A 25803-nucleotide genomic window follows, 5' to 3' on the forward strand; every position below is an offset into this window, starting at 1 on the left:
GGCGGTTTACCGCACTCCTCTCGTATGTGTCGGCTTAGGGAGACTTTCCAAGCGTAGCCTTTCCCGCAAAGTTGACAGATGAACGATTTCTTATTCTCCAATCTGCTGATCGTCATATATTTGACAACTGAAAACAGCAAACAGACTAATAGTAATTAAACGAAATATCATATTAAACAGTCAATTCACACTGGAAAGATCAGGAAATCTCTGGTATGAAAATCATAGCATATATAATATATGCAGCTGATAATATTAATATATATTAATATTATTATTAATAATATTAATTAATTTTCTTGTGGATATATTCATCAATTGATGCATATACTTTTATTTGAACAGGACAATAAACATGTACTACATACATTAGTAAAATAATAGAAAAGTTTTTTTATTGTAAATGTAGATAAAGATTTCTATTGTAATTTGTAATATTACGTATTTTATAGATGTTAAAGATATAAAATTTTGGCTAAAATACGAGAAGATCAATATTAAAACGTTTAAAAGAAATATATACAATTTACACAAAACAAATAGATTATAAAGCTTCGGAATCCTTCACCTGTTCCTGTTACTACATTCCTTTATAATTGTGCATATCTCAGGTGTGCTTGTTATATACAAAATGTTATATTGAACACCGTACACTGTACCATATTGTTAGATTTTATTATAAAGTCGCGATAAATAATGATCCAGTAAATATTGTATAAATTTAAACATTAAGAAAGAGATAAATATTTTATCTAACTACATTATCTTAAATTTAAATATGAAATTAATTTTAAACAAATTATCTTAAAGTTTTAGTAACATTTTATTAATTTTTTAATAATATAATGATATTGTATATTACGTTATAATCGATCATATATTCTATTCAAAAATAATAATTAGATTAGATGTAATAAAAATGATTAGATGTAAGATAACTTTTCAGTTTAACTTTTTGTCTACAAAAGTGACACGTAATCCTGGTCACATTATCATAGTTTTTGTGCAGGTATAATTTTGGTACAATTGCTTCACATAAATTCCACCTTGGATAGTAAGATAATCTTTCCGTTGTCACCTGAAAAAGAAGTAATTAATCAATTAGATCAGTTTTTTTGCGTTTTTTCTTCTATCTGTTAACGATACACGATGCATCCAGCATGAAAAAGAATGGCACTTCAGTAATCGCTGCGTATAGATGCGTCATACATTCTATTTATGATTTGCGATCACGTCCAAAGAGCACGATTTAACAAACCAATGTTGTATAAAGACGAGCTATAGATAAAAGTAAGAAAATTGCCAAGTATAGCACGTTTTTGTTTGCTATAATCACACAGTCGCAATATAGATATTACAACTTCAAAAGTTTTTAATCACATTTTATTCGACAATTGCAAACAGTCTTCGTTAAAATGGTGTAATTTGTAATGTAATTTGCGTACTCCTCAAAGAATAAAAATATAATGTCTCTATATATTATGGAGCTGTTATGGACTTAGGAATTCGAAAGAGGTATAGAATTATTGCTTTATTATTGTCACTTTCCAACAATAGTATTGAGAAGTACATCATTTCTCATTCTGCGAACGTTCGGTCTTGCAGAAGAAAGCACTCCGTTTCAAGAGTTCGATTATCCAATATTATGACGATGCTTCCTTGCTATGTGCCTCTGTAAATGATGTTTGTACATGAAGCGATAGCCACATTGATTGCAAGCAAATTGTCGCGGCTGTCCGCATTCGAAACTTCGATGGTTACGGAGGGAACGCTTCGATAGATACGCTTTGCCGCAAATATCACATATAAATCGTTTTAGCGTTGCATTGTCGTCCATTACAGTCCATAATCTTGCGTGCCGTGTTAAACCTGCAAAAGGACGGAGTGGAAAATGGTTAGAGCATAGTCATCGAATGTTAATGATGGCATTATAACATTTTTGGTAAATTTGTGATAAATATAGGAAAAAATGTTGGAATATATATTTCGCGTAACGAATACAATGAATTATTTATAACATACAGATAATTACAAATACAAGGCAAGCAAAAAGTGTGTTTTTGTAAACTATGCATATCATTCTTAAAAATCATACTTGTTCAGTATACATTATTTTTAAGAAACATGGGTGATTTTTTTGTTTGAGTTTACAGCAAAATTGTAAAAGGAAAGGATATTAATTATAATAATAGAAAAGTAAAACATATATAAGTGCAAATCGCAACTAATTCGTATTATAAATCCGTTTAAATATTGCTATATTTTTGACAAATTTATACAATAATAATAATAAAAATTTATATTATTATAATAATTGTTTTGCATATTATGCAACCGTTTTATGAATTGTATAATTGTTATAAGGCTTTTGTTTTGTAAAATCTTCCATATGAGTTTTGGTCACACACACAATCTGGAATAAAAAATATATTATAATTATTAATTTAAATCGTAATAGATTAGAAAGATATGAAACAAAATATTAACATCTCTTATTTGATACAAATATTCCATTAAATTTGTTTTCATATTATTGCATTTTATTAAACTATTTCTATATCTTCTTACATTAGATATAGGCTTTGGTTTTCAAGAAATGGACTTTAATTTAATATCTAATCTAATATAAATTGTTATGCATGTAGTACCTCATATACACATTAAATAAAGTAATTCCATATATACAGAAATTATTGCGAAGAAAATCCTACTTCGCTTCCAATTTTAATTAAAATACATTTACGAATATTTTCTAACTTATTTTTGATAATTGTTTTTTTTAATATCCGTATTCAAACAAACGTTTGCGCCACATTCGTACATGCAACTGCAATTATTCCAATAAAACTAACTTTATCAATAATGAAAGTGTTATGTCCTATATCACATATGCTATGAATATTGTTTTTATTTACATGAATTAAAAATATTGCAGATGGCGGTAATCCTTTTATTGCGGAGTATAATATTACTATGTACTATTATACTAATATGTAAGCATTATTAGTCTAGTTATTTATTTTATGGAAAACAATATGGTACGATTTAAATTTTTAATTTATTGCATTCTGGTAGCGAGAAAAGAATAGTAATTGAGATCATATTTTAATTAAAATATCTGGTTACTAATTTTGTAGATAATGAGAGTGAAGCTTTCAGGAGTATAACATTGGATATTTTTGAGAAAGTGTATAAAATTTTTTGTTACTTTCATACATTAAAGAAAATGAACATGTTTTGTAACTTATTATAAAACGCACGCATACACGCACACACCAACGCACACGCACACGCACACTCACATGTATACGCACATGCATACATACATATATGGCACTAAAGAATTGTGGAATATAATATACATATATCTGTTGCAAGAAATTACTTAAATCTTTGGCAACGTTTCAATAAATTTTTAGATTCACGTATTTCGTGGAATGTGTATGTGTTTTTAATTATAAAATAATATCCATATAAATTTAAAGATAGTAATTAAAATCTTTCGTAATTATTCTCATCAACGTCTTCGATGAAAACATTTGTCGTTTATTTGTATATATTGATTACTTTCAAGATGTATATTCTGTGTAAAAATAAAAAAAGTGTAAAAATTCTGATGTAACAACGAAAAAAAGAACTTTGAAAAATACCCGTTCGTCTTAGAAAAGTGTAAAAAGCTCTATAAAGTTTGTATTTGAAATATAAAGAAAATATCAATTATTACCGAAATTTTAAACTTTTATAATTTTCTGAAATTGTCTAGATTTGAAACATTTAAAGCCTCGTGTTTAATTATTTATAATGCACTATATGTCAATTGGGAATTAATCAATTATTTGTAAATTTCGTGAAATCAACTGCATTGGAGGAAAAAATATGTTTATGCATTTTTTAAATAAAATTAGACTCATTTTTCAAAAATTTATCGATTTTTAAAATGTTACTAAGGCTCCAGGCGCTTGTTTGCGTCCGCGTGGATTTGTATGTGTTTTCTCATGGCGAATCCAATTCGATCGTATCTTCGTCCTGTAATCGCAATAGTAGCACTTGTATTGCGGCTCCTTGCCACATTCGTCTCTTTGATGGCAATATAGAGACGCCTTCCATTTGTATTTTCTGCCGCAGCGATCGCAAACGAAGGGTTTGTCGTTGTCTTGATAATGGTGATGGTAATGTTGGCAGCCTACAATCAAACAAGCCCATGTACGTGAGAATAACTGTTAGAAAAATTTTACATGTGCAATAATGGGATAAACGATCTATCGTTCAGAGTAAAGATCTAAAATTGATAGACAGCATCAACGACTATCGTAATGCTCAAGAAACGTGATTACGTTACGAAGTATAAATAAGATTTCGATTGATTTATTCTAAATGTTGCATCAATACTTTCGCTAGATCATCGTGACAGCGATTAACAAATACAATCGAGATAATCGCGTTTCATAAATCTGTACTATACTCGAATTTACATGATGCAACAACAAACACGTATCTTTACAAACGTAAATAACAGTTTTTACAATATTGTGTATTTTCCACAATCGTTTTATTGATCGCAAGAGATGAAATGAAAAATTTGGATATGTTGTCGACATGGATGGTGCCAATTTGAACCTGAAAGCAAAAATTTTGGAAATTAATCGGTATGATAAAAATAAGCTGATAATGTATATTTATTAACATAATAAACAGAAGTTTTTTCTAATCTTTTCTTTAAATACATTCACTGCATTCTGATTAGCTTGACTTTCTTATACTGCAAAACTTACCAGTTTAAGTTCAATCAATTCGAAATTTCTAAATGAAGTTTCTTCTTTGTTATTCATCAGTTTTTATCTGCAAAGGAGACCGTAATTGTTTCATATCCTCTGTAAGCATATGCATTGTATTGTACATTCCTTTTTCATGTTTACAAATATTGCAAAGATATAAATAATCATAAATATTGTAGTGCAAACTGATTAAGATTATGAGAAAATTTGGAATCTGCTACGTGGACATAAAATAAGATCTGTTTGGCGGAATAATTAAATTCATTTCTTTATTATTTGTCAAATATTCTTGCTAACACAACGTTTATTAATGATACACTCATAATAGCATAATAATTTAAAATATGCATAAGAAAAACATAAATCGGAGAGAATATACATAATATGCATATATGCGTAATGAAGAAATTGGTAATATTTTGGCACTTGCAAGCCGCATTACTATGCTTATCATAAATGATTAAATGATACGTAAAATGTTTAGATCACACGTACAAAATAGAGACAAATAGAAGAAGCCAACAACTTAAGAAAACAAATTAGTTGAAGAAATAAAATTCGAATATTGTAAATCATAGTTTTAAATTCTGGTCTAATGGGATCGATTAAATCGTGGATATCTCAAATGTATTACATTAATGAACAATATTACGCACTTTTCTTTGACTATTTATTCAATAATATCGGCATTCTAATGGGGATTCCGCATAACAACATTTGTATCTCAGATTTAATATATAAAAAAACCAAAAACATGAAAACTATTTAGGAATATTTTAATACAGACACACGCAAAATGTGTATTCAAAACGAAAATTAAATTGTTTAAAGAAATTATAATAATATATGAATATCACGAATCTTTCACAACATGCAACTTTGTATAGTGCCGATAATAATTCATATTATGTATATATACAGCTAAAATCAGAGTTACCGTAAAAACTGTGAAGTTACATGGAATTCCCATTACAATTTTCGTTCTTTTTTCTTACAGTTATATATTCGAAAATGCATCAACGAGAAAGGAGCCAAACGCTTACATACTAATTATTATCGATCACCTTAACAACTAAAGGTACCTCTCCGGTTTCGCATTGCCACTTTAAACTCGTTTCGCCCGTGTGCGAGAGAGAGTCATACACGTATATACGTATGTATAATGTAATATCATAACGTATATTTACACATAAAGTTACCCCCCATGTGTGTATTTTTATATATGTGTACTTACGTATGTATATGTATATGTTTGTGTATATATAATCTTTATTCTTTTTATCTCTTTGTGTATGTATATATATATATATATATATATATTTTTCTTTTATATATATTTATATTAGGTGGCTTCAAAATAATTCTATAGGCATCTCGTGTACAGCCATTCATCGGCTTGCACGATGATTCGAATATTGCATAATAGCTGGCCTTACTTACATTGGCACAAAAGTCGCAAAATTAACGTGAACGCGTGCGCACATGGCACATATTAATTACGATTTGTTCTTACAAGTGTTATCTCGCACAACGATAGAAATGTTTATTACTCACATTAACGTTGCCACATTATTTGCATCAGATCTATTGACAGTGAACTATGACATTTTATTGCTACTATAATTTATTCGAAAATAACTGTAGACGTATATATTAATGTTATTAAATATATATAAAGTAACAATTGCTTTCCATGAACCATTTACAAAGACATTTTCAAATCAATAAAAGAGAAATCAAATATGTTAATATTCTTTCTCAATAATGCAACAAGATAAAAGTTATACCCAATACTGAAACAAATAAATTTCTAGTCGATGTGCGAGATGAAAAATGTAACGTTCTCGTCTGATGAGAGTCGCATATACGCTTCGCATCGTTCACGCGTTAATAACAAATCCTTCTCACTCTTCGTACAATTTTTTCTTTTATTTTCAGTCTTTCCGTCATTGTATCTCGTTTTCGTTTCGCATCTTTAATCGCGAAATCGCTTTTCCTTCTCGTATTATATTTTGGCTGTTTTTTGCTTCGATTACGTGGAAAACTTGGAAGACACATTCCGTTCGCTTTTACGTTTCGTACGAGATCGACGTTATGAAACATTATATATATACAGGGTGGGGCAGTTAAGGTGTTACAGACTTATATCTCGGAAACGAAGCATTTTAGAGAAAAATGTTTCAGACAAAAGTTGCAGGGTTGGAAGGGGGCCACTCAGTGGAGGTAACAGAGTGGTCATTCGTGGTCATTTTCAAGGTCATTTAAAGGTCAAGTCCAATTTTTTAAACAGAAACCCATACTTTTTATTGCAGATTCTGATTCTCCGTCGAAAAGTAAGTAACTTTTGTTGGAAACATTTTTTTTTTAAATGCCCTCCTCATCCCGAAAACACAGGTTCAACCTTTGGTGGACCAATGATAATAACTCGCTTTATAACGGACACTGAAGTTTTTTTTTTTAGTATTTTACTGTTTACCGTCAGTTTACCTCCACGTGGTGCACACTGGGTAACGCTAATGCTGACGGTAAACAGTAAAATACTAAAAAAAAAACTTCAGTGTCCGTTATAAAGCGAGTTATTATCATTGGTCCACCAAAGGTTGAACCTGTGTTTTCGGGATGAGGAGGGCATTTAAAAAAAAATATTTCCAACAAAAGTTACTTACTTTTCGACGGAGAATCAGAATCTGCAATAAAAAGTATGGGTTTCTGTTTAAAAATTTGGACTTGACCTTTAAATGACCTTGAAAATGACCACGAATGACCACTCTGTTACCTCCACTGAGTGGCCCCCTTCCAACCCTGCAACTTTTGTCTGAAACATTTTTCTCTAAAATGCTTCGTTTCCGAGATATAAGTCTGTAACACCTTAACTGCCCCACCCTGTATGTATATATATATATATATATATCAACGTCGATCACGTGTTCTGCACATATTTGTATGAAAAATTGCAACAGATAAATGCAATCGTTTACGTTCATAATTATTTTCGAGCAACTTTCTGCCGGATGAATGTCTGGGAAACATTTTAACGCATAAATTATGACAAAAACAAAGAAAATCTCTTATTGAAAAGAAGACAATAGTAAAATAGATTAATTAATTTACTAATCTAATATATATTTCTTTACGTTTTTGGCAGCTGTATATTGTGTAAGTGGAAGCAGAGATTTTCTTTTATACTAATTAATATAATGCAAAAAGAAATATTTATACTTCAAAATTGTGTTGTTCTTTTTGTTGGAATTAAAGTCTGTAGAGTTAAGTTCGTTACCTACAACGTATTTTAAATTATAAGTATCATTTATTAATAATGTTTAAATTACGTAAATATTGGGGCTTATGGGTCTTTTGTATATAAAATAAAAAATCCCAATATATTCGTATTAATTCCAGAGATTTCTCTATAATGATAAAAATTTTATAGACTCTAAGAAAGATGCGTATAATAATTTTACCCTTTACCTAATAAAAAGTTTTGTTTACTGTTTTGATTATTGCTAAGTAATTAATAATCCTCTATTGTGAACGATGTTTTCTTAATTTCTAAATTATTCATGACATGTAACACATAGCTTGATTTCACCAGAAACAAAGACGGTCATGTACGAGAATCGATAAATCCCTGTTGCATAACAAGAAACTAGACATTAAATGTGACGCGCGAGCATCGCATTTTACAACAGTATGTTTTGATCACATTTTTAGGCACATGGAGTCGATTTGGACGACATGCGAAAATCTTCTTATCAGTAATTTGATTTTCATAAGGAAGCTGAGGAAAGGAAAATACAAGACGAGACGAGTCAGTAAGAAACGCAATATCGCCCGAATGTGCAAGATCCTTTAGAAATTTTCAGAGTCAACGAGAAGGAGCATGTCGAAGCTAAGAGATTCGGAATCGCGTTTGCTTCTACGAACAGTTCTGATCGATATTTCGCGCAGAATAATCAGTGAATCGTTTACCAAACGACCGATCTTTACGTCGTACATTCAAACGAACCAGTTTAAACGATGACTTAAACTCGAGTCGGGAATACCGGTCAGACGATCGTGATCGTGAGATATCAGATAGTCGAGTGAGTTTAGTTTCATAGACAATAGTCGACAGATAGAGATCGATGCGATCGTATAGATATAGACCAAGTAACAACGTCTATATCTAGATCAGGATTATTCGAAATTTTTATGAAATCTAAACGTGCTTAGCTTGAAACTACAAATTTCTAGGACGAAGAGAAAAAGAGTAGATACGAGAAGGTCAACACGAGAGAGAAGTATTATTTAGGGAAAAAGGCAGAGGAAGAGCGAAAGATAGTAACACTCAGAAAAAGACTCACTAGATCTTCTAGATTTATAGAGTAGATACGAGTCTTCAATATCCTTACAGTTGCTTTAATAAATGTTCACTTTGTCTTTTTGGTCGGGACAAAAGTCCTCGATGAGCTTGACTAGTATTCAGATACTATTTCGTCAATTCTTTGGTCCTTGATCGAGTATCTTCTTGAATTCGTTGGGTCTCGAAGGAAGCTCATGTTTGACGCATGCGAGAATTATCTTATAAATATTCATGAAAACATATCTCGGCAATATCTGAAATGATACTCGCCTCACCTCGTTGTATTGAGATTTATGTCATATATCATTATGTCTCGTTTGATAGTTTTGTAATTGTCAAAATAAGATAATTGAAGTTGACATAACAAAAACCTAATATCGTTAATATGGCACTACTCATAATACATAGCATGAAAGCTGTACGCTTTCAACAAAAGAATAAGAATAAAAATTCTCTGTCATCAGTTCAGACTTTTGAATTAAAGCAAGTCATAAAAGTTAACAGGTAATGGATTATTTGTTGTCCCGACCAAAAGTGAAAAGACACTTTTTTCCTTTCTCTGCAATCTACGATTTATAATTTCTATCATATCATTATAATTTATTATAATTATTACGTTATATGTATAATGCAATTTATATATAATACATATAACATATGTACCATTTTGATTTAAATATATTTTTTATTTCGGATGTCTTATAATGAAAAATAAGTTATGACCTATTATATTTTAGGCCATTCTTTAGACTAGACGATTTTAATTCAAATGAAAAGATCTTTCTAAAATGTAGATTCATCCTTGTATTAAATCAACAATTATATGTTTGCATTGTTCCATTAAAAATTATTAAACAGTGACCAAAAAATTCACCTAGAAATTGATTTGTTTGCAGAATTATGACATGCAATGTATCTGTACAAGTACAGCTATTTTAATTGTGACTTTTACAATCGGAATCAAGTGTAGTTTAATTATCACATTTTTTACTATGAAAATAGTATTCAAATTTGACCTTGCGACAAGAATTTCAGAAAAATTTAAACAATTATTTGTTCATTATTTGAAGATTTATCTTCAAGGTTACTGTGCGGTTTTGTACAAATCAATTAAACTTAGGAGATCACAAAAACTAATATGACGTCATGTGTATGAATTTAATAACTATTGATACTGCTCAGATTATTCTTCGTTCGTAAATTATTGAAATTTCATCGTGTAAGGACAATGAAAAGACACATGCAGACTGATCTGACTAGATTTGATAAATATTCCTTAAGCTAGGCTGCACTAGAGAGCTAGTATCAGTAATCTATGTGTGTTGGGGGTATTTCGTTGCGTTGAGAATATCGCCCTTATCATCATCAAAATGGAATCTACCGCTCAGAGTTCTTATTAGAGCGATTCTCACATCTCAATTATAAATACAAGTAGTATAAAAATAATTGGGCAATTTAATAATCTGCAAAAGACTCGAAGATGTTCCAAAAAAGTGTTCTTTTTTTTTAACAGAATATTTTCAAAATTGTTGTTTTGTATGCTGTGAAAAAAGTGAACAGTATATGAGATGTTTTTTAAAATATAGATCAATTCCGTAAAAGCAACAGATATTCAGATTATAGCAATCTGAGAACAACTGTTAAGAAAAATTCAACTGATAAAACAATGCAATCTGATCACACTTTTTTGGTAACTTCTACAAGTCTGAAATATTCAACAATGTTCTTATTCGACTTCTTATCCATTTATATACTGTTAAACGGGATCCAACAAGTGCTAGCTTCACACCCCACAATGGTGGATTGCTAATGCTTTTCTTAACGTTTACTTTATTATTTGCTTAGTTAAAACGTTCGTTTTTTTCCCTTTTTTTCTAATATCATGTAAGCGGTAAGTATAAATCTTACCGAAATTCTGTGAAATCAACATTAATCGAGAGAATTTTTAAAATCCTAATATTTAGCGGCTGAAATACATATTGTCTTATGCACATCACTAACGTTTCAATGCTAGAGAAAAACATATTTTTGTGTTACATGTTTCTTAAATATCTTTTTTTCTTTTCAAACTATTTGTCAGGCAATATCATACAAAGAACAAAATCACTATTATAAATAATAAATAAACTGAGGCAATAAAATAACTCGATCAAATAGGAAACGGAAGAAAGAAAAAGAGAGCATAATTTAAAGGAACTTAAACAATTACTTTGGTATTTGCTTTGGCCGTGAGAACGCAAATTGCGTCGTATTTTGAGTTGCTTTAATAGAAACTTAATTAATATGCTTACGAAAACTTAATCCATCTTACAATATCGTACGATCTTATATCTGCGTATTATAACAACGTGAAATCGTACAATAGCATAGACAATAAATGAAAATTCTGAATAAGAAATTATCTACTTTTCTAGATAATCTTTTCATATATTAACTGTCTAAAATCAAAACTCTTGTATTAATGATTTATATTGCGTAAAAAATAATTGCATGTTGTAAATTGAAGCATTAATATTTAAATTTATCGATGAATGTTCATCTGTGAAAACGATTAACGAAATTTGCAAATCATATTCTACCAGTGCTTTGCTGCACAAATCTTATAACAAAGTCAGCGTTCCTGAACCCACCAGGGACTAAAATGTTTCAAAGCATTGATGCATAATACAGATACACTATATTAAAATGTAGTGTATCATGTAAGTATTCACATGAAAAACTTGTCATCCTTTGCGCTACACATCCCAAGTATCACGAACTTTTCACGTATATTTACCTTGTAAATATTTAAATGACAATCTCTAAGCGTGACTCAAGTTTGGCACTCTGATTTGGCGTAAATTCTCAGCCCAGCAACATGATTCCGACGATTCACGATCCACAAGACTCGATTCGAAGTTACCTCGCAAAAATATCCAGTTACTGTTACTGACTTTTACATTGCAACTCCGCAAACCATGACGAGTCACTCCCTGCCGTGCTGATGACGTGTCTCCCGCTGCCCGACGACAATGCCGGGCAACGTTGGGTGCAAATCGACATGGCGATGGTTGATGTGCGCCTTCAGGTTGCGCTCATATTTGGAGCTGAAGGCGCAGTGTGGGCAGCTGAAGGACGGCGCTTTGCCGCATTCGTATAACAAGTGACGCTTCAGGATGTACGCATTCTTATAACTCTTACCGCATCTCGAACAGTTATGACGGCGGTCGTGATGATGCGTCAGGCCGCTGCCGCCGCTACCGCTGCTGCTACTGATGCTTGGATGATTGTTGTTGCGGCTGGACGCATGCCGCGACGGACAATGCAGTCGTGGACGACGTTGCGGCGTCAGCGGTGCGGGCACATCACTCGCTGCCACCGTCGCCGACGACGACGACGTTGTCGTCGCGGTGTTCGCACTCCTCGAAGCCCGCCGCGGACCATCGCCGCTCCAGCCAAGGCCAGTGAAGAAAACTGCAAAACACATAAGCAGACCGGTCGACGGCATGATTAGTCTTACGTTCCATGGGCTAGCCGCACGCGGTACCCCTGTCGGAGGAACCGCGTGCGTAATTGCTATACTCTTTACAACGGCGCGGGCCATGCCAACAAAAAAGACATTCAAGATCTCAAGCTTAGCAACAACGAGCATATGGCGGTTTGGGCATGGGACTATAAGGAGCAGATAATGACTCTTGATAATTATCTACTCAGTGGGGGGGATCTTTTCGCGGTAGTTGAGGAGGCCCCTGTCAGATATGTGTGAATCAATATGTTGCGGGTTTGCAAATCCGTAGAAACGCACCAGAAAATAGAATTAGATTCGATCACAAGCGGGAATAACTTTGCACCAGAACGAGAGGATTCTAGGATCAGTAAACGCTTTAGGAAATAATTACTGTACGGTGCGCTTTATTTTCTTCGGATTATTTTCTTAGGTGTTACGTGATTCTAGAATACTCCCTTAATTAAGATGCAAAATTAACTCGGCTATCACACCTTGATGCATTAAGAAGATTCTTCGATTTAGATTGATAATAAATTGCGTTATTTCTCTCTGTACAGTTATTCTGCCAGTTGTCTTCGGCGCCACACTTGCTGTCTGAAACTCATAATTACTTTTGTCAGCTTTAAATGAAATGCAATTTTAAATAAATAAAATTATAAATATATAAATGAAATAGGTAATATCAGGATTAGGATATTAATATTCGTATATTAATTTCTAATAGAGAAAGCTCTTTATTTTTAATTACATTTCGTACAATACTCTTTTTCTTCGCCAATAGATATACGTAAATTACAAAAATAAAAACAAACGTTTTATTTATCTGACCATATATTGGCAATAAATTTATTTAAACTATACTACGTTTCAACCAGAATTCTGGTCCATTTCAAGTAATATGATCTAAAAACGATTATAAATAAAATAATTACAAAAAACCATTATGGATGCAACACCGAAACTAAACATAATAAAATCTTCAACACTTACATGTTAATTACAAATTGAGGTCCTTAAGAAATAACCAATATGGTCAGATAAATAAAACGTTTGTTTTTATTTTTGTAATTTAATTACATTTCTTCTAAGCGTTTTACGTGCGTTGTTTTGGCTCTTCATCCATGTTTTGTATCGGTTGTATCCAAATAACGATGAAATCTTATAAGTTTTCTTCTTAATTTGGTCCACAGACATTCGTCACTGCAGCACCTGCGAAAAATTGAACTAGTCAGTATACGGAAATAGTAACTAAATAGTTTCCAAATAGACTCAAGTGGTATTTGTCCTTAGAGAAGTCTGAATAATATATCTTCTGTCATCTTCTTGATATCCTGTAAAAATATTTTTGTTACTTATTTGTAATTTTTAAGAAATTTTGTTTTTCTTGAAAATAAAAAAAGGAATAAAAATGATAAAAATTTCTTTCAATATCTGTTTGAAAATAGAAATACTATATCATGGAAGTGAATAACGTATTTCGAAAATTGAATTTTTAATAACTACAAAAGGTCGTTTTCGCTTAATTATTAATAAGATTAATTATTAATTATTAAAATAAGATAAAAAGTGTGATGTTTAAAAGTTCAATAATTCCGGCTGTGAAAATCCAAAATTGCTTAAAATCTCATTTAATGCAAAATCTACACCAGTATCTTCGACCTTTTCCGCATAGAAACGTGCTATTAATTTATGAGAAATGAGAATCAATGGGAATGAAGGGAATGGCGACAGAAAGTTGCCTTTCTAGACTTTATTTTGCTCTAAATCGAATACAAGGCGCTCTACAAATTGACAAAAAAAAGAAGGAAACAAGCGTTTTGGAATGTTTGAAAAGTCCAAAAAATGATATGTGTACAAAAAAATATCGGAAAGGAAGCACAATAATAGAGAAACAGGATTGAAACATTCGATCTATCACGATCTATCGCGGGACTCCACAACTCGCTTCTTGCGATTAGAGTCTACTTGATTTCTTTACAATTCATGCAAGATTTATATGCGAGTCCCGACGTAAAGTTCAAGATTGACCGAGCGTCTCCTGTTAGTTCCTTAAGCAAGCGATTCTTCTTACATGATACAAACGAACGCCAATAAACGGCGACGCGGTGATGAAGCTCGCACTTCGCTAAAATCACATTATTTTACCGCAAACGAGTGATCTTCGTACGTGTCTTCAGATATCACACGTCGATACGTACGTGCTCGTATGTGTGTGTATGTGTCTATGTGTGACGCGTGTATATTTTTCGCTATGAGTTCGTCGCAAGAGAACAAGCAAAAATGTATCTAGAAAGATCGTTATTATCGTAGCATAGTCGTTAATAATTATGTTGCTCTCTAAGTAATAGTAATATAAAATGAAGGCAAAAAGGAAAATAATAATTAATAAATCATCGTTCGTTGGCAAATACATGGCGATAAAGAAGTTACAATTATAAATAGTGTATTTTGCGTTCGAGGCGCTGAGCGGAAGTTGTAGTTGTGTTTATTTTTTTACGTGTTCTTCTCTCGTTCTTACTTTCTCTCTCTCTCTCTTTCTCTCTCTCTCTCTCTCTCTCTCTCTCTCTCTCTCTCTATCTATCTATCTATCTATCTATCTATTTCCCTTTCACATGACACATATACGTGCGCACGCGCACATCCACACTCACACAATGTTTTTACTCATTCATTCTTTCTTTCGTGTTTTGCTCTTTCATTCTATCTATTTCTGTACAATCGAGTACTGTGCTTGTACTAAGAGTATCGTACTTAAAATTGAGTGTGAGACGTCCGTCGAGAATTTTCTTAAATAATAGTTACGGTGTTTACTGTTTGTAGATGATCCATTACATTTTGCGTATAATGAATCGATATGATATTAATGATAATCAAAATAATCGTCGCTCGATTAAATCGAAGTGAAAGATAGTGAAATTTCTGAATACAGATCGAAGTAACATCCCACACTCGGTGCTCTATTCGCGCACTTGTGGCGTGATGAGGCTTCGCTATCTATTACAGATAATTGTACTGTTAAAGACGAACAAATAAAAAGTCGAAATGCAAAGGAATCCGAGGAAGAAATAGTCTAAATCTTGGAAATAACGGAAATAACGTTACGAGAACGATGTGTAAGAAAAATACGAGGAATAAATGTATGATCCGTATAGGAATAAATACGGGATTGTGTGTGAAATATAAAATAAAACACAAAGGATCACATATATTGCGGCTCTTGCGAAAGTCAAGGAAGAAAAATGTCACGCGTAGGGCATGGTCAATTATGCAAAATGTATCGACGATGAAGTATGGTCTTAGCGGATATATTGGCAGTATAAAGGCTGAATGAGATTAAATTCCATTTCGTTCAGCGTAAATAAATAATTTCTAAAAAAATACCACTGGTCTCGAAATGTATATGCAGAACATCGCCGGAGATTGTGATAATAAAGCTACTCGACCCAAAAATCCTTTTGTATCTCACTCTCTCTTTTTTAAAAAGTATCACTTTCTTAAGAAATTTTCATGTTAAAATGTCCACACTGATGTATTATGAAAAAGGGACCTTTTAGACACAAGTATACAGTATATATTAAGGTAGGAATATATAAAAAGATACATTTTGATGCGTCCATTGATAATTTATAATGTGATAATCAATGTGAATAGAGAAATTGACTTGTTCGGAAATAAACGTCGAGTAGCTTTGTTGCATGATGGAATCTTGCAAACAATACATGGCGATGTCCGATTGAATAATACCGTAAAAATCCATTCACAGCTGGACGCGCCCAGCGCCTCTTTTGTTTCTTTTCTTCTACAGCCTAAAAATCTACGATGTATTTGAAGGCACTTAACACAAGGCTCTCTCGGTTCAAAACCTACTTGTTTCGACTTTTGCGTCTCTCCCTCCTACGCGCTAATTGCTATTGTTTCAGCATTTTTTTACAGCTATTCGCTTATTTTCCCGCGATTATTTCTCTTCTCTTCTCTTATGTTCTCGCGAAGTGTCGAAAAATCGCTTAAGAGGTTTTGTGATGGATTGTCAAAACTTACAAACACATCATTTCACGCTTTTTCCATCATTGTTGTACACCTCTCATGTTTCCTTCTCATTCACATAATGCTCTCTTTTCTTTATATACTGTATACGTCTACAATAGTTGATGTAACATGCTTTCGGGACCGATCTAATTGCAATTCATCCTTCTTTTATTAATGGTATGTTCGTTATGGCGAATTCATTGCCCTGCGAAAATGACTTGTTAATAGAAACCAATTAGATTATTAGAAAAATTATCGAAACATTATGCAATGTTTTATTCAATAAGTGCGTATATCTTACGAAAATCGGATAAGTTTTTTTCAACTTGCGTTTGTAACATGACTGACAATTGATAAAAAAAGACAAAATGGGCAATAACAATAACCTTGTATAACATTGTACAACTGAATAATATAAAAGTATGTTTTGACTTCCAGGATTATTTTCCGCCCATTTTAATTCGTTAATATTTATCAATTTCGACTAGATTATGTACAAATCATATCAAAGTACTGCGCATTCGAGAATTATACATTTTCTTTATCCGATTTTCGAATTGTATAATTATTTTTTGCGCACGGGATTCGCAGCAACTAAAAATCCTAAATAGTGCTTACAGAACTCGTGAGAGAAACGTGTAAAAACGAAATCTCCCTTTATCAAGATTCACGAGATTATTAATTGATATTTTTTGTTGTGTAAAAATGATTCATCAGATATGACTCTTTGCATACATTGATGCTAATTTTAAATATAATGGTATATAAAATATAAATAAATTTAAATAATCTGGAAATTTCCCTAAATTTCTCTTTATTATTTGTTATATGTATATTGACCTAAAGATTTAAGTGCTTCTGCTATGAATTCCGTCCCTGAGGATGTCGATCGCAGAGCTATGAAATTCGCTGTTCACTTTTCGTCGATGTTTCATTATCGACACTGTTCGAGCATAATTCCTAATTAATGCAAATTCATTATATTTGTATATGTAAGACATAATAAGTTTTTATAATGTTTCATTACATTATATCCTAGTGCTATTTAAATGTACTATTTAAAAATTTCATTCCTTGAAAAATCTGGAAAATTTAAAAATGAACTTTACATTACTTTGGAATTAATCTGCTCATTTTACATTCTTTTACTTCCGTCGCAAAAATATACTCATCCGCACTCACAATTCAACCACTTTTTCAATATATGTAATATACATGTATGTACACACATACATATATATTTCTATTTTTCTGTATTATATATAGATTATATATAGAATCTTTATCATTTGTTATTTTTTCTCTTGCGTTTTTTTCTTATTTCATTAATATCTCTTTCTTTCTGTGTCTCTCTTATACATACAATACCAGTTATTCTTGTTTACACACTAATATAATAAATAAGCTTGCCGAAAATATAATAAAGATATATAATTGTTGTTATATTTACCAAAAATATAATGCATGCAAATTGATCAAAACATTGTTTTCAACTTTGTTCAATGTATAATAATTTGTAAATATAATTGTTAAGTGTATAATTGTTAAATATAATTATACATTTGGAGCAAAGATCTATTTTTAATGTTAAAAAATTCTTATTAACAAAAAAAACTGGCAGAGATGCGGATATAAAAATATCAGTTGACTGAATCTCCACGTGTAACTGAGAATTTTATCGAAATGTTTATCTTAAGGGTTAAAACTCTGTTTCATCACATATTCTCATTGAGATGTCCATTCGCGCCCATTTTACAATACAAGCCAGCATCCGTTTGCACATCTCGAAAAAGCATGAATGTGCGATTATAAAGTTTTATTCGCCCGCGCGGAAATAGGATAATAGATCTTTTATCTTTCTGTGTCGCTCAAAAAAATAAAGCACTATACTTCCGAAATATCTGCATGCAAATATGGCATGCATATGTAAAACTTCTTGCGACCCATCACATAAATCTCTCTTATCGGCCTTCATTTTGACCTTCTCTCTCTCCTTCTCTTTCCTTTATTCCACTGTAAATTTTTGTTTTCCCTCAAAAAGTGCACAACACAAAAAAGGGCGATTAATCGTCTGAGCAGTACTGCGGAGCCGAATTCTTATGTCCTAACGAGATATTCTTATAATATTCTATATAACATTCGATAAACGCATTGTTAAATAAAATTTTTAACGATAAACGCGCCGCGTCTTATCCGAAAGAGAAAAATAAATCTTTTGTTATCTGTACAACGCCGAATCGTATTTTTATCCTATAATCGCGTTCCTGCACTGCTCGGACGACCGATCTTGAAAGAAATTTAGCATCTAAATATCACACGTAGAGCATCTTTTATAAATCGTCGTGAATAACATCGAAACGCAATCGAGGTATCCTGTACGAATCGAATGATAATTAAGAACTGTGCGATGTGTGGTCAAGCAAATCAAAAGCGAAAACGACATCGAGCGCATAAAAGGTCGGCAAAATTGATATAACCATTGACTTGCAGTTGCAACAACCGGTATTTGATGACTATTATTTAAAATGTAAAAAAGATAAAGATAAATGTGTCAAAAAAATAAAGTACATTATTCTGCTTCCAAGTCAAAGTTATAATGTATAAAGGTTGTTCTAATTTCAAAATATGAATACGTACATCATCGAATACATTTATGTTAAAAAAATGAGTCACTGCGAATGTCGAGTTCTTGACGCGACGTGCGATTATTATCGTTTCTGCAAAAGACGCATCTACTATTTTTATATATTTTCTTTATATATTTTCTATGAGGAATACTCGCCAAAGTATTTTTAAAATAATAAAGCATTTATATTCAGCAAAAGCAATAATAATAACATCATAAAGTATAGTATAGAATTTTTAATGTTAAATAAAACTTTATTCTAAAGTTAAGAATTTATGAATGATATATATTAGCCAAATATAATTTTGCCAATAATATAATAGACGCGATAAATATCATTCCTATTCGTAAATGACTTTAGAAAATTTGTTCACCTCTCCCAATAAAGCATTACACGTATGTATATATATAAAATTAACGTTTATAATCAAAATTTTTTTTTTATTTTAATAACTTAAATATATCACGTTAAAAAGCTATTTTGTTCCAAAGTAATTTCACGTACTGCATGTGAGCTGTTCCCTTTCTAATAAAAAGCGATAATATCCAATCATCGCGTCAGGATCTGCATGTTCAATGGGGTGTTCTCGATTAAAGAGCAACAAAGGTTGTCAAAGTAAAATAGCAATTAATCGTATTTCGCCTTACTTTTCTTCGAGCTTTGCCATGATGTTCTAATCGATTTTTGCAAATTGTTTCATTTCAGTTAGAGGTTTCCCCAATCTCCCAAACCGACACCAAAAAGAAAAGAAAAAAAATAAATACGCATAATACGTATATATATTTATGTGCGAGAAATTTCTCGCTACGCGTGGCGCACCGCCGTGAACACGATCGCCATTAATTGCAATATAAAACCTAATTACAGAAGGATTAATAAGCCCAATTAATACGCGCAAGACTCGAATTAAATCTGATTAAAAGCCGTGTAAGTAACACAAAAACCAAATCGTAAAAAGCATTTACGACGTTTCACCTACATACTTTTGCGTATATATATATCTATATATATATTTAATATTTTATATAATATTTGTTGCTTACTTATTTCAAATTCTAGGAAATCTTGCTTTTTCCCGCCTATCCACCGCGTCCACCTTGTCTTATGGCCATGTTCTTAAATTTTCTTTATAATTTTTTTTCTTTTTTTTTCATATGCTTTTTATATCGACGGCAGACGCGAATTTACGTGTTTTGCGCATTGTCTTATTATTGATTTTTTTCTTCATATCTTTTTGCGTTTTCTTGTTTTATTATCTTTGTATGATATATTCTTTTTTGCGTGACTCGTAATTTATAATCGTGACAACCAGCCGAATGATATCGCGAACGCTCTGCGTCGCCTTCATTAAATCATCGCCTCGGATCCTGCGATGGCGAATCACTCGGACGATTATAAAGATCTTTATCCGCTTTCAGTTTCTCATACTGTCTTTAATTCTCATTCACTTTTTCCGTTCTTATCTTTCTGTTTCACTCGCATATTTCGAAATTCTTCGAAGGCACATGAATTACAAATAACTTCGCGCGACACGGTCGTTACATCTTATACTTCTTCTTTCACGTCGTCGTCATCGTTGTCGTTCGTCAGTTTCTTTATCTTCTTTTTCATTCGAATTGAACAGAGCTAAGCAAGAGTGCGCAAACTGTCGTAAGTGCGTGCATATCGAACAAACAGAAAACGAGTCAAATAGCCTGAAAGAATATAACGAAGGAAGAGTATTTCAATCATTACGTTCTCTATTTATATCGTTCTCTTTCTATTCTACTCATTAATACGTAATATGTAATAATTATGTTCATTTAAGTTCAAATTAAATTAAAAACCGAATTAGCGAGGGAAGACATATAGAGAGCCTATAATGAAATCAGGATTTCTTTTTGAAACTCTACGACCACATATAGCATTATTCTTTTAGATAAGAAAACAAAATGGAAGAAATGCAAGAAACCTTTCAATATAAGTTTTGAAAGATTGCTAAAAATTTCTTTGTTAAATGATTGTTGCAGTTTACAAAATTTTATATACATATATGTATATATATCTTGAAATAAAAATTGATCAAAACAAAAAATTTGACAAACATCTTAATTTCCCTTCGGACTTTGTAATGATTTTACATTCATTAATATTTATTAACATTTTGTTCATTTTATCTAACAATCCAAAATTGAGGTTCGCTAAGTAAGAAAAACGATTTCAGTGAAAGATACAGTATGTTTGCTATAAAATTTGTTTGTGATAAGAAGGCACATAAGGTCTTTTATGAAAATAAAATTTTGATATAATCCGTGACTATATATACGTTTCTAGACCGCCGATTTAATCGTCTCGTTGAAAAGAATTTTCTTTCTTAGCTGAACGATAAGAACGATTTCGCACAGAAATATTCTTCGTGTCGCTATCTGCATTTCCTCCAAGTTTACCTTCGATCACCCTTCTCACTCCTTCTCTTTTCACGTTTCCGGTTTTATCAAAACCCCTTTATCTCTTTATCAAAAATCCTTGATTTTATCACTATAATTATCACTTTCGTTACTGCTCACAATTCTTCCTGTCAACATTGTTATCTTCATTTTTAATAAATTTCTTTTATTATATATTTCTCTTCCTTCCCATTTACTTTTCAGGCATCTTTTCGGATCAGCGCGACCACAGATTCTCGTGGGAGAAGAAAAACGCCCTAAGCGCGCTCCCTTCCTTTCCTCTTAGAAAAAACATAGAAAAAAGAGTCGTTAAGAGCTACGACCTACTTAATAGTATTCTTACATACCTAATAATCTAGTAATCTCCGTCGATGACGGCGGCCCGTTGGCGTTACTCTTGCGAGACTCGTTTCGACTTATTTCGGTCTATATATCGCTTTTATAAATCAATCCTCATCTACTCCCTGATCATTTTTCTCATGACCGCCGTCATTCATCAAGGCCTCGTGAGGCAGTAGTATTATCAATTATCTATAGCTACGTTATGTATCATTGATCCATAACTGTGTTTATCGATTAACTCTATCGTCTACCATGTCACCGCTCTCTTCAACTGCTATGTAATGTCATCGTAATCATCATTGACCAAAATGCATTCATTAAGGTTAAACATTGACAAATAACATCACGCTCGTCCGCGTTTCTACATGTTATACCCCATAATCCACGTCAATCAAGATCTACAATCATCGTCTCTTCTGTCAATGTCTGATGATCACGCAAGTGCCGATATTCTCGATCAAATTCATTTCATTCTCACACTTTTCCTCTTTTTCTCCTTTTCTCCCGTTCTCTCACTGGAATCTCTCTTCTTCATCTTTTCAATATTTTTCTATTTTTTTCTCTCTGATGCTTTAATCTTTTGTTCGCTTACTATATGATACGTATCAGCATGCGGCTGCTGTCGATCGATTGAACGAAGTCTGAGACAAAACGCGATCACCGTTGGTCTCCAGAAAACCATATGGATTGCGTCAAGTATAATAGCGCGGGACCGAAAGGATAGATTATCAATAGTTATTGCACTTGGACGGAAGACGAGTCCTTCTGGCCTACGATATGACTCCGAGCTGTGGAGTTGATACAATCCAGGAAGTTAAGATTCTTTCATGCACGATTTGTGAGAAAATGATACGAAATATTTTCCCGCGATTGAATTAGAAATTTCTTTATCAATGCCTATTTACAAAAAATAGACTACTTATTCTGTTTTTATTTAAGAAATCAATTCAAAACATACTCGAAAATTAAAGACGGATTAAATTTTAAAAATGAAGAGAAATCATTTTATTAGAAATTTAAAGTATTATAGTACTTCCTGGATGTGAATTATTGTCTACAAGGAATCCTCCGTTTGAATTAGAGGATGTAAGGATTGTAACTCATATTACATATAGCTAATGAATTTAACTTTAAAATCTTACAAAATTTCATATAATATAGAGCAATGTGCCTTTTGTGTATACTTTTATGTATTTTACTACATAAACATTTCTGTAAATTTTTCCAAAAAATCTGCAATGCATAGAATACAAAAGGTATTTTCTAAATTTCAAAAACTACATTGTTTGATATCTTTTAAAAAACAAAAAATCTGTCGAAAAGCAAGAATTTTATAGATTAAAATTGTAAAACCTCAATGATATGCCTGCAGACGAATGAAATATTTGTCTACTAAATAAAAAACGTAATTATTTAAAAAATAACGCATTGTATTACATTTTCATCGTATTACACGTATTTTCTTCAAATATATTTTTAAATTTATGTCTTAATATATCGATGTCCAATATATCGATATCACAGTGCTTTACTTGTAATACGAGTTACAGTCATATTTTCGCATGCAGGGAATTGTTCTCACACCCTCGTATGATCCGGGAAATTTCGACGGCGGGACTTGCCCCTCGGAGAGATGCTTGCAAGTTCCACCATTTGCTGGATCGAGACTTCGTCATAATTTTTGGAAATCGATCGCAAGCACCGCCCACTGAGAAGCGCGCGATCGCTCGCGCGCTCAGCAAGAAAGAAAACTAAATCTACCGTATCGCTTCGCGTTTAGCCGTCGCGCATACTTAACTGTATACATGAGTTACGAGTAGTAGTAGTAGTAGTAGTAGTAGTAGTAGTAATAGTAGTAATAGTAGTAGTAGTAGTAGTAGTAGTAGTAGTAGTAGTAGTAGTAGTAGTAGTAGTAGTAGTAGTAGTAGTAGTAATAGTAGTAGTAGTAGTCGTAGCAGTAATAGTAATAGTATAGTTTAGCTTGTCTCATAAATATTGTCTACAGTATGGAAAGTCGGGCGGCCGTGGCGCGCGCATTTGGCGTGGCGTAGGAATATGGGACCTGGTACCAGGTAGCGTCCGAGTACGGATATCCAAAGATATTTTGATAATCGTGACATTCGACCAAGTTGAATATTTCGATGAGTAAATAATTGGCATATCAAGTTTGCATTGATATGTTATCGATAGTAATATTCATTATTAATCCGAATCGCGTCTAGATGGTCATTGATGATCCAGATTGATCGATGATACAGATGTTATAGCGATACTTTGGAGAATTTTGTTTTTTGTTTTTGAAAAATTGCCTGTCCGGCTATAAAATCAATATACAAACTGTGCTGTCATAAGTCTGTGTTTGATTCATCGCTATCTAGACGCGATCCCGGATTACCTAATTAATGACCTAATAAATGATGCCAATCAATTAGAAATGAGTTAATTTGATATCAAATTACTGAATGCACTAAAACATAGGGAAATTTTTATGAAGAATCAAAATAACGTATAGTTTTCGCGTAATTAATAATAACTGACTCTTCGCGTAACATTTATGAATTATGTGCAGTTTAGTGAATCATTTTATCACAACAAAAGAGATCTGGTATCGTTTAATGTGGTCATAAGAAATTGTTATAAAAAATTATATTGGATTATGCTTAAACAAATAAATATGCAATTTTTTATTTATAACGTTATAAAGTGACCGTTACTCAATTAAAAGGATGGCTATTTAAATATCTTATTTTCATTAAAATTTGATTAAAAAGAGCATTAAAATTTGATTAAAAAGAAGATTAAAAAGAATATTAAAAATGAGATAATAGTTCATCTCGTTGGAATGTTCTTGCATTTGATATTTTCAATGTAATGCAAATATTGGCGGTACACCGTACTCGGCACGCGGCCAGTTTTCATGCCTATCGACCCGATCGCATGTATCGATACGTCGAAGTGCGAGAGAAGAAAATAAAGACTCGTGTGTAAAAGAATACGCGAGGGGCCTTAAACAAAAACGCTTAATTAAAAGAAGTTAATTATACGCTTTATATAATATAAATATATATATACTTAAATGCATCGTATAGGAATCTACGTTCGTGTATCTGGCAGTCTGACGATCACAATGCTGTAGGAATACCTCGCGGTAGCATGTGCATATAATATATATGTATATAAATGTGTGTGTGTGTGTGTGTGTGTGTGTGTGTGTGTGTGTGTGGGTGTGGGTGTGGGTGTGGGTGGGTGGGTGTATAAGTAGACGTGTATGTATGAATGTATCCGCATCCACGCGCGAGGTGCGTATATATATGTACGTATGTATATATATAGGTATATATATATACCTATATATATATACCTATATATATATACCTATATATATATATATAGGTATATATATATAGGTATATATATATAGGTATATGTATATACATATGGATGTATATAAAGATATTCTCTTAATATGTCTCTTTACGTTTTCTTGTGTGTAGTATGTTCGAGTGCATAAACGTGTAGAAAGCATGACGAAATGCGGGAGACAATCCGCACGATTGATGTCCACGCAAATCTGTACCTAATACTGTGGTTGCTTGTGGTTGCATCGCTGCGAGGAATACAGTGTAAATGGCTGTCTTGTCTGACAAGACTGTGGAAAAACTGTTTCGCCACTCTCAGGTCATATGCGATTAACGCTGCATTTCTATCCATCTTTATAAACGCACAATTTTTAGAATAGTTCTTAAACCTAAAATGTTAGATTAATATCCTTTTAGTA

General features: G+C 32.2%; 2 protein-coding genes across 2 annotated transcripts; both read right to left on the reverse strand.

Annotated features, from left to right (window-relative positions):
• Window positions 1-2132: 2132 nt before the first annotated feature.
• Window positions 2133-12427, reverse strand: LOC105283034 (zinc finger protein 761-like). Its single transcript, XM_011345480.3, has 4 exons — window positions 12298-12427; window positions 4773-4839; window positions 4524-4617; window positions 2133-4183 (listed from the first exon to the last, which is right to left on the reverse strand). Exons 2-4 carry the CDS (start codon window positions 4827-4829, stop codon window positions 3933-3935), a joined length of 402 nt encoding a protein of 133 aa, XP_011343782.1. The 5' UTR covers window positions 4830-4839; window positions 12298-12427; the 3' UTR covers window positions 2133-3932.
• LOC113563346 (protein snail-like) lies at window positions 9806-23920 on the reverse strand. The gene is made up of 2 exons (XM_026974816.1): window positions 20809-23920; window positions 9806-12730 (listed from the first exon to the last, which is right to left on the reverse strand). Exons 1-2 carry the CDS (start codon window positions 20866-20868, stop codon window positions 12083-12085), a joined length of 708 nt encoding a protein of 235 aa, XP_026830617.1. The 5' UTR covers window positions 20869-23920; the 3' UTR covers window positions 9806-12082.
• Between the last annotated feature and the right edge of the window lie 1883 nt (window positions 23921-25803).

This window comes from Ooceraea biroi, chromosome 14 (genome assembly GCF_003672135.1).
Source record: "Ooceraea biroi isolate clonal line C1 chromosome 14, Obir_v5.4, whole genome shotgun sequence".
In the NCBI taxonomy this organism is placed as follows: domain Eukaryota; kingdom Metazoa; phylum Arthropoda; class Insecta; order Hymenoptera; family Formicidae; genus Ooceraea; species Ooceraea biroi.

Coding starts and splice junctions, on each gene's coding strand:
- LOC105283034 (XM_011345480.3), bottom strand. CDS start 4,829: ATGAATAACAAAGAAGAAACTTCATTTAGAAATTTCGAATTGATTGAA. Junction 4,618..4,772: donor AATTGATTGAACTTAAACTG/GTAAGTTTTGCA, acceptor TTTTGCTTTCAG/GTTCAAATTGGCACCATCCA. Junction 4,184..4,523: donor TGTGGAAAATACACAATATT/GTAAAAACTGTT, acceptor GTTTGATTGTAG/GCTGCCAACATTACCATCAC.
- LOC113563346 (XM_026974816.1), bottom strand. CDS start 20,868: ATGAAAAAGAAGATAAAGAAACTGACGAACGACAACGATGACGACGAC. Junction 12,731..20,808: donor ACGACGACGTGAAAGAAGAA/GTATAAGATGTA, acceptor GTTGTTGCTAAG/CTTGAGATCTTGAATGTCTT.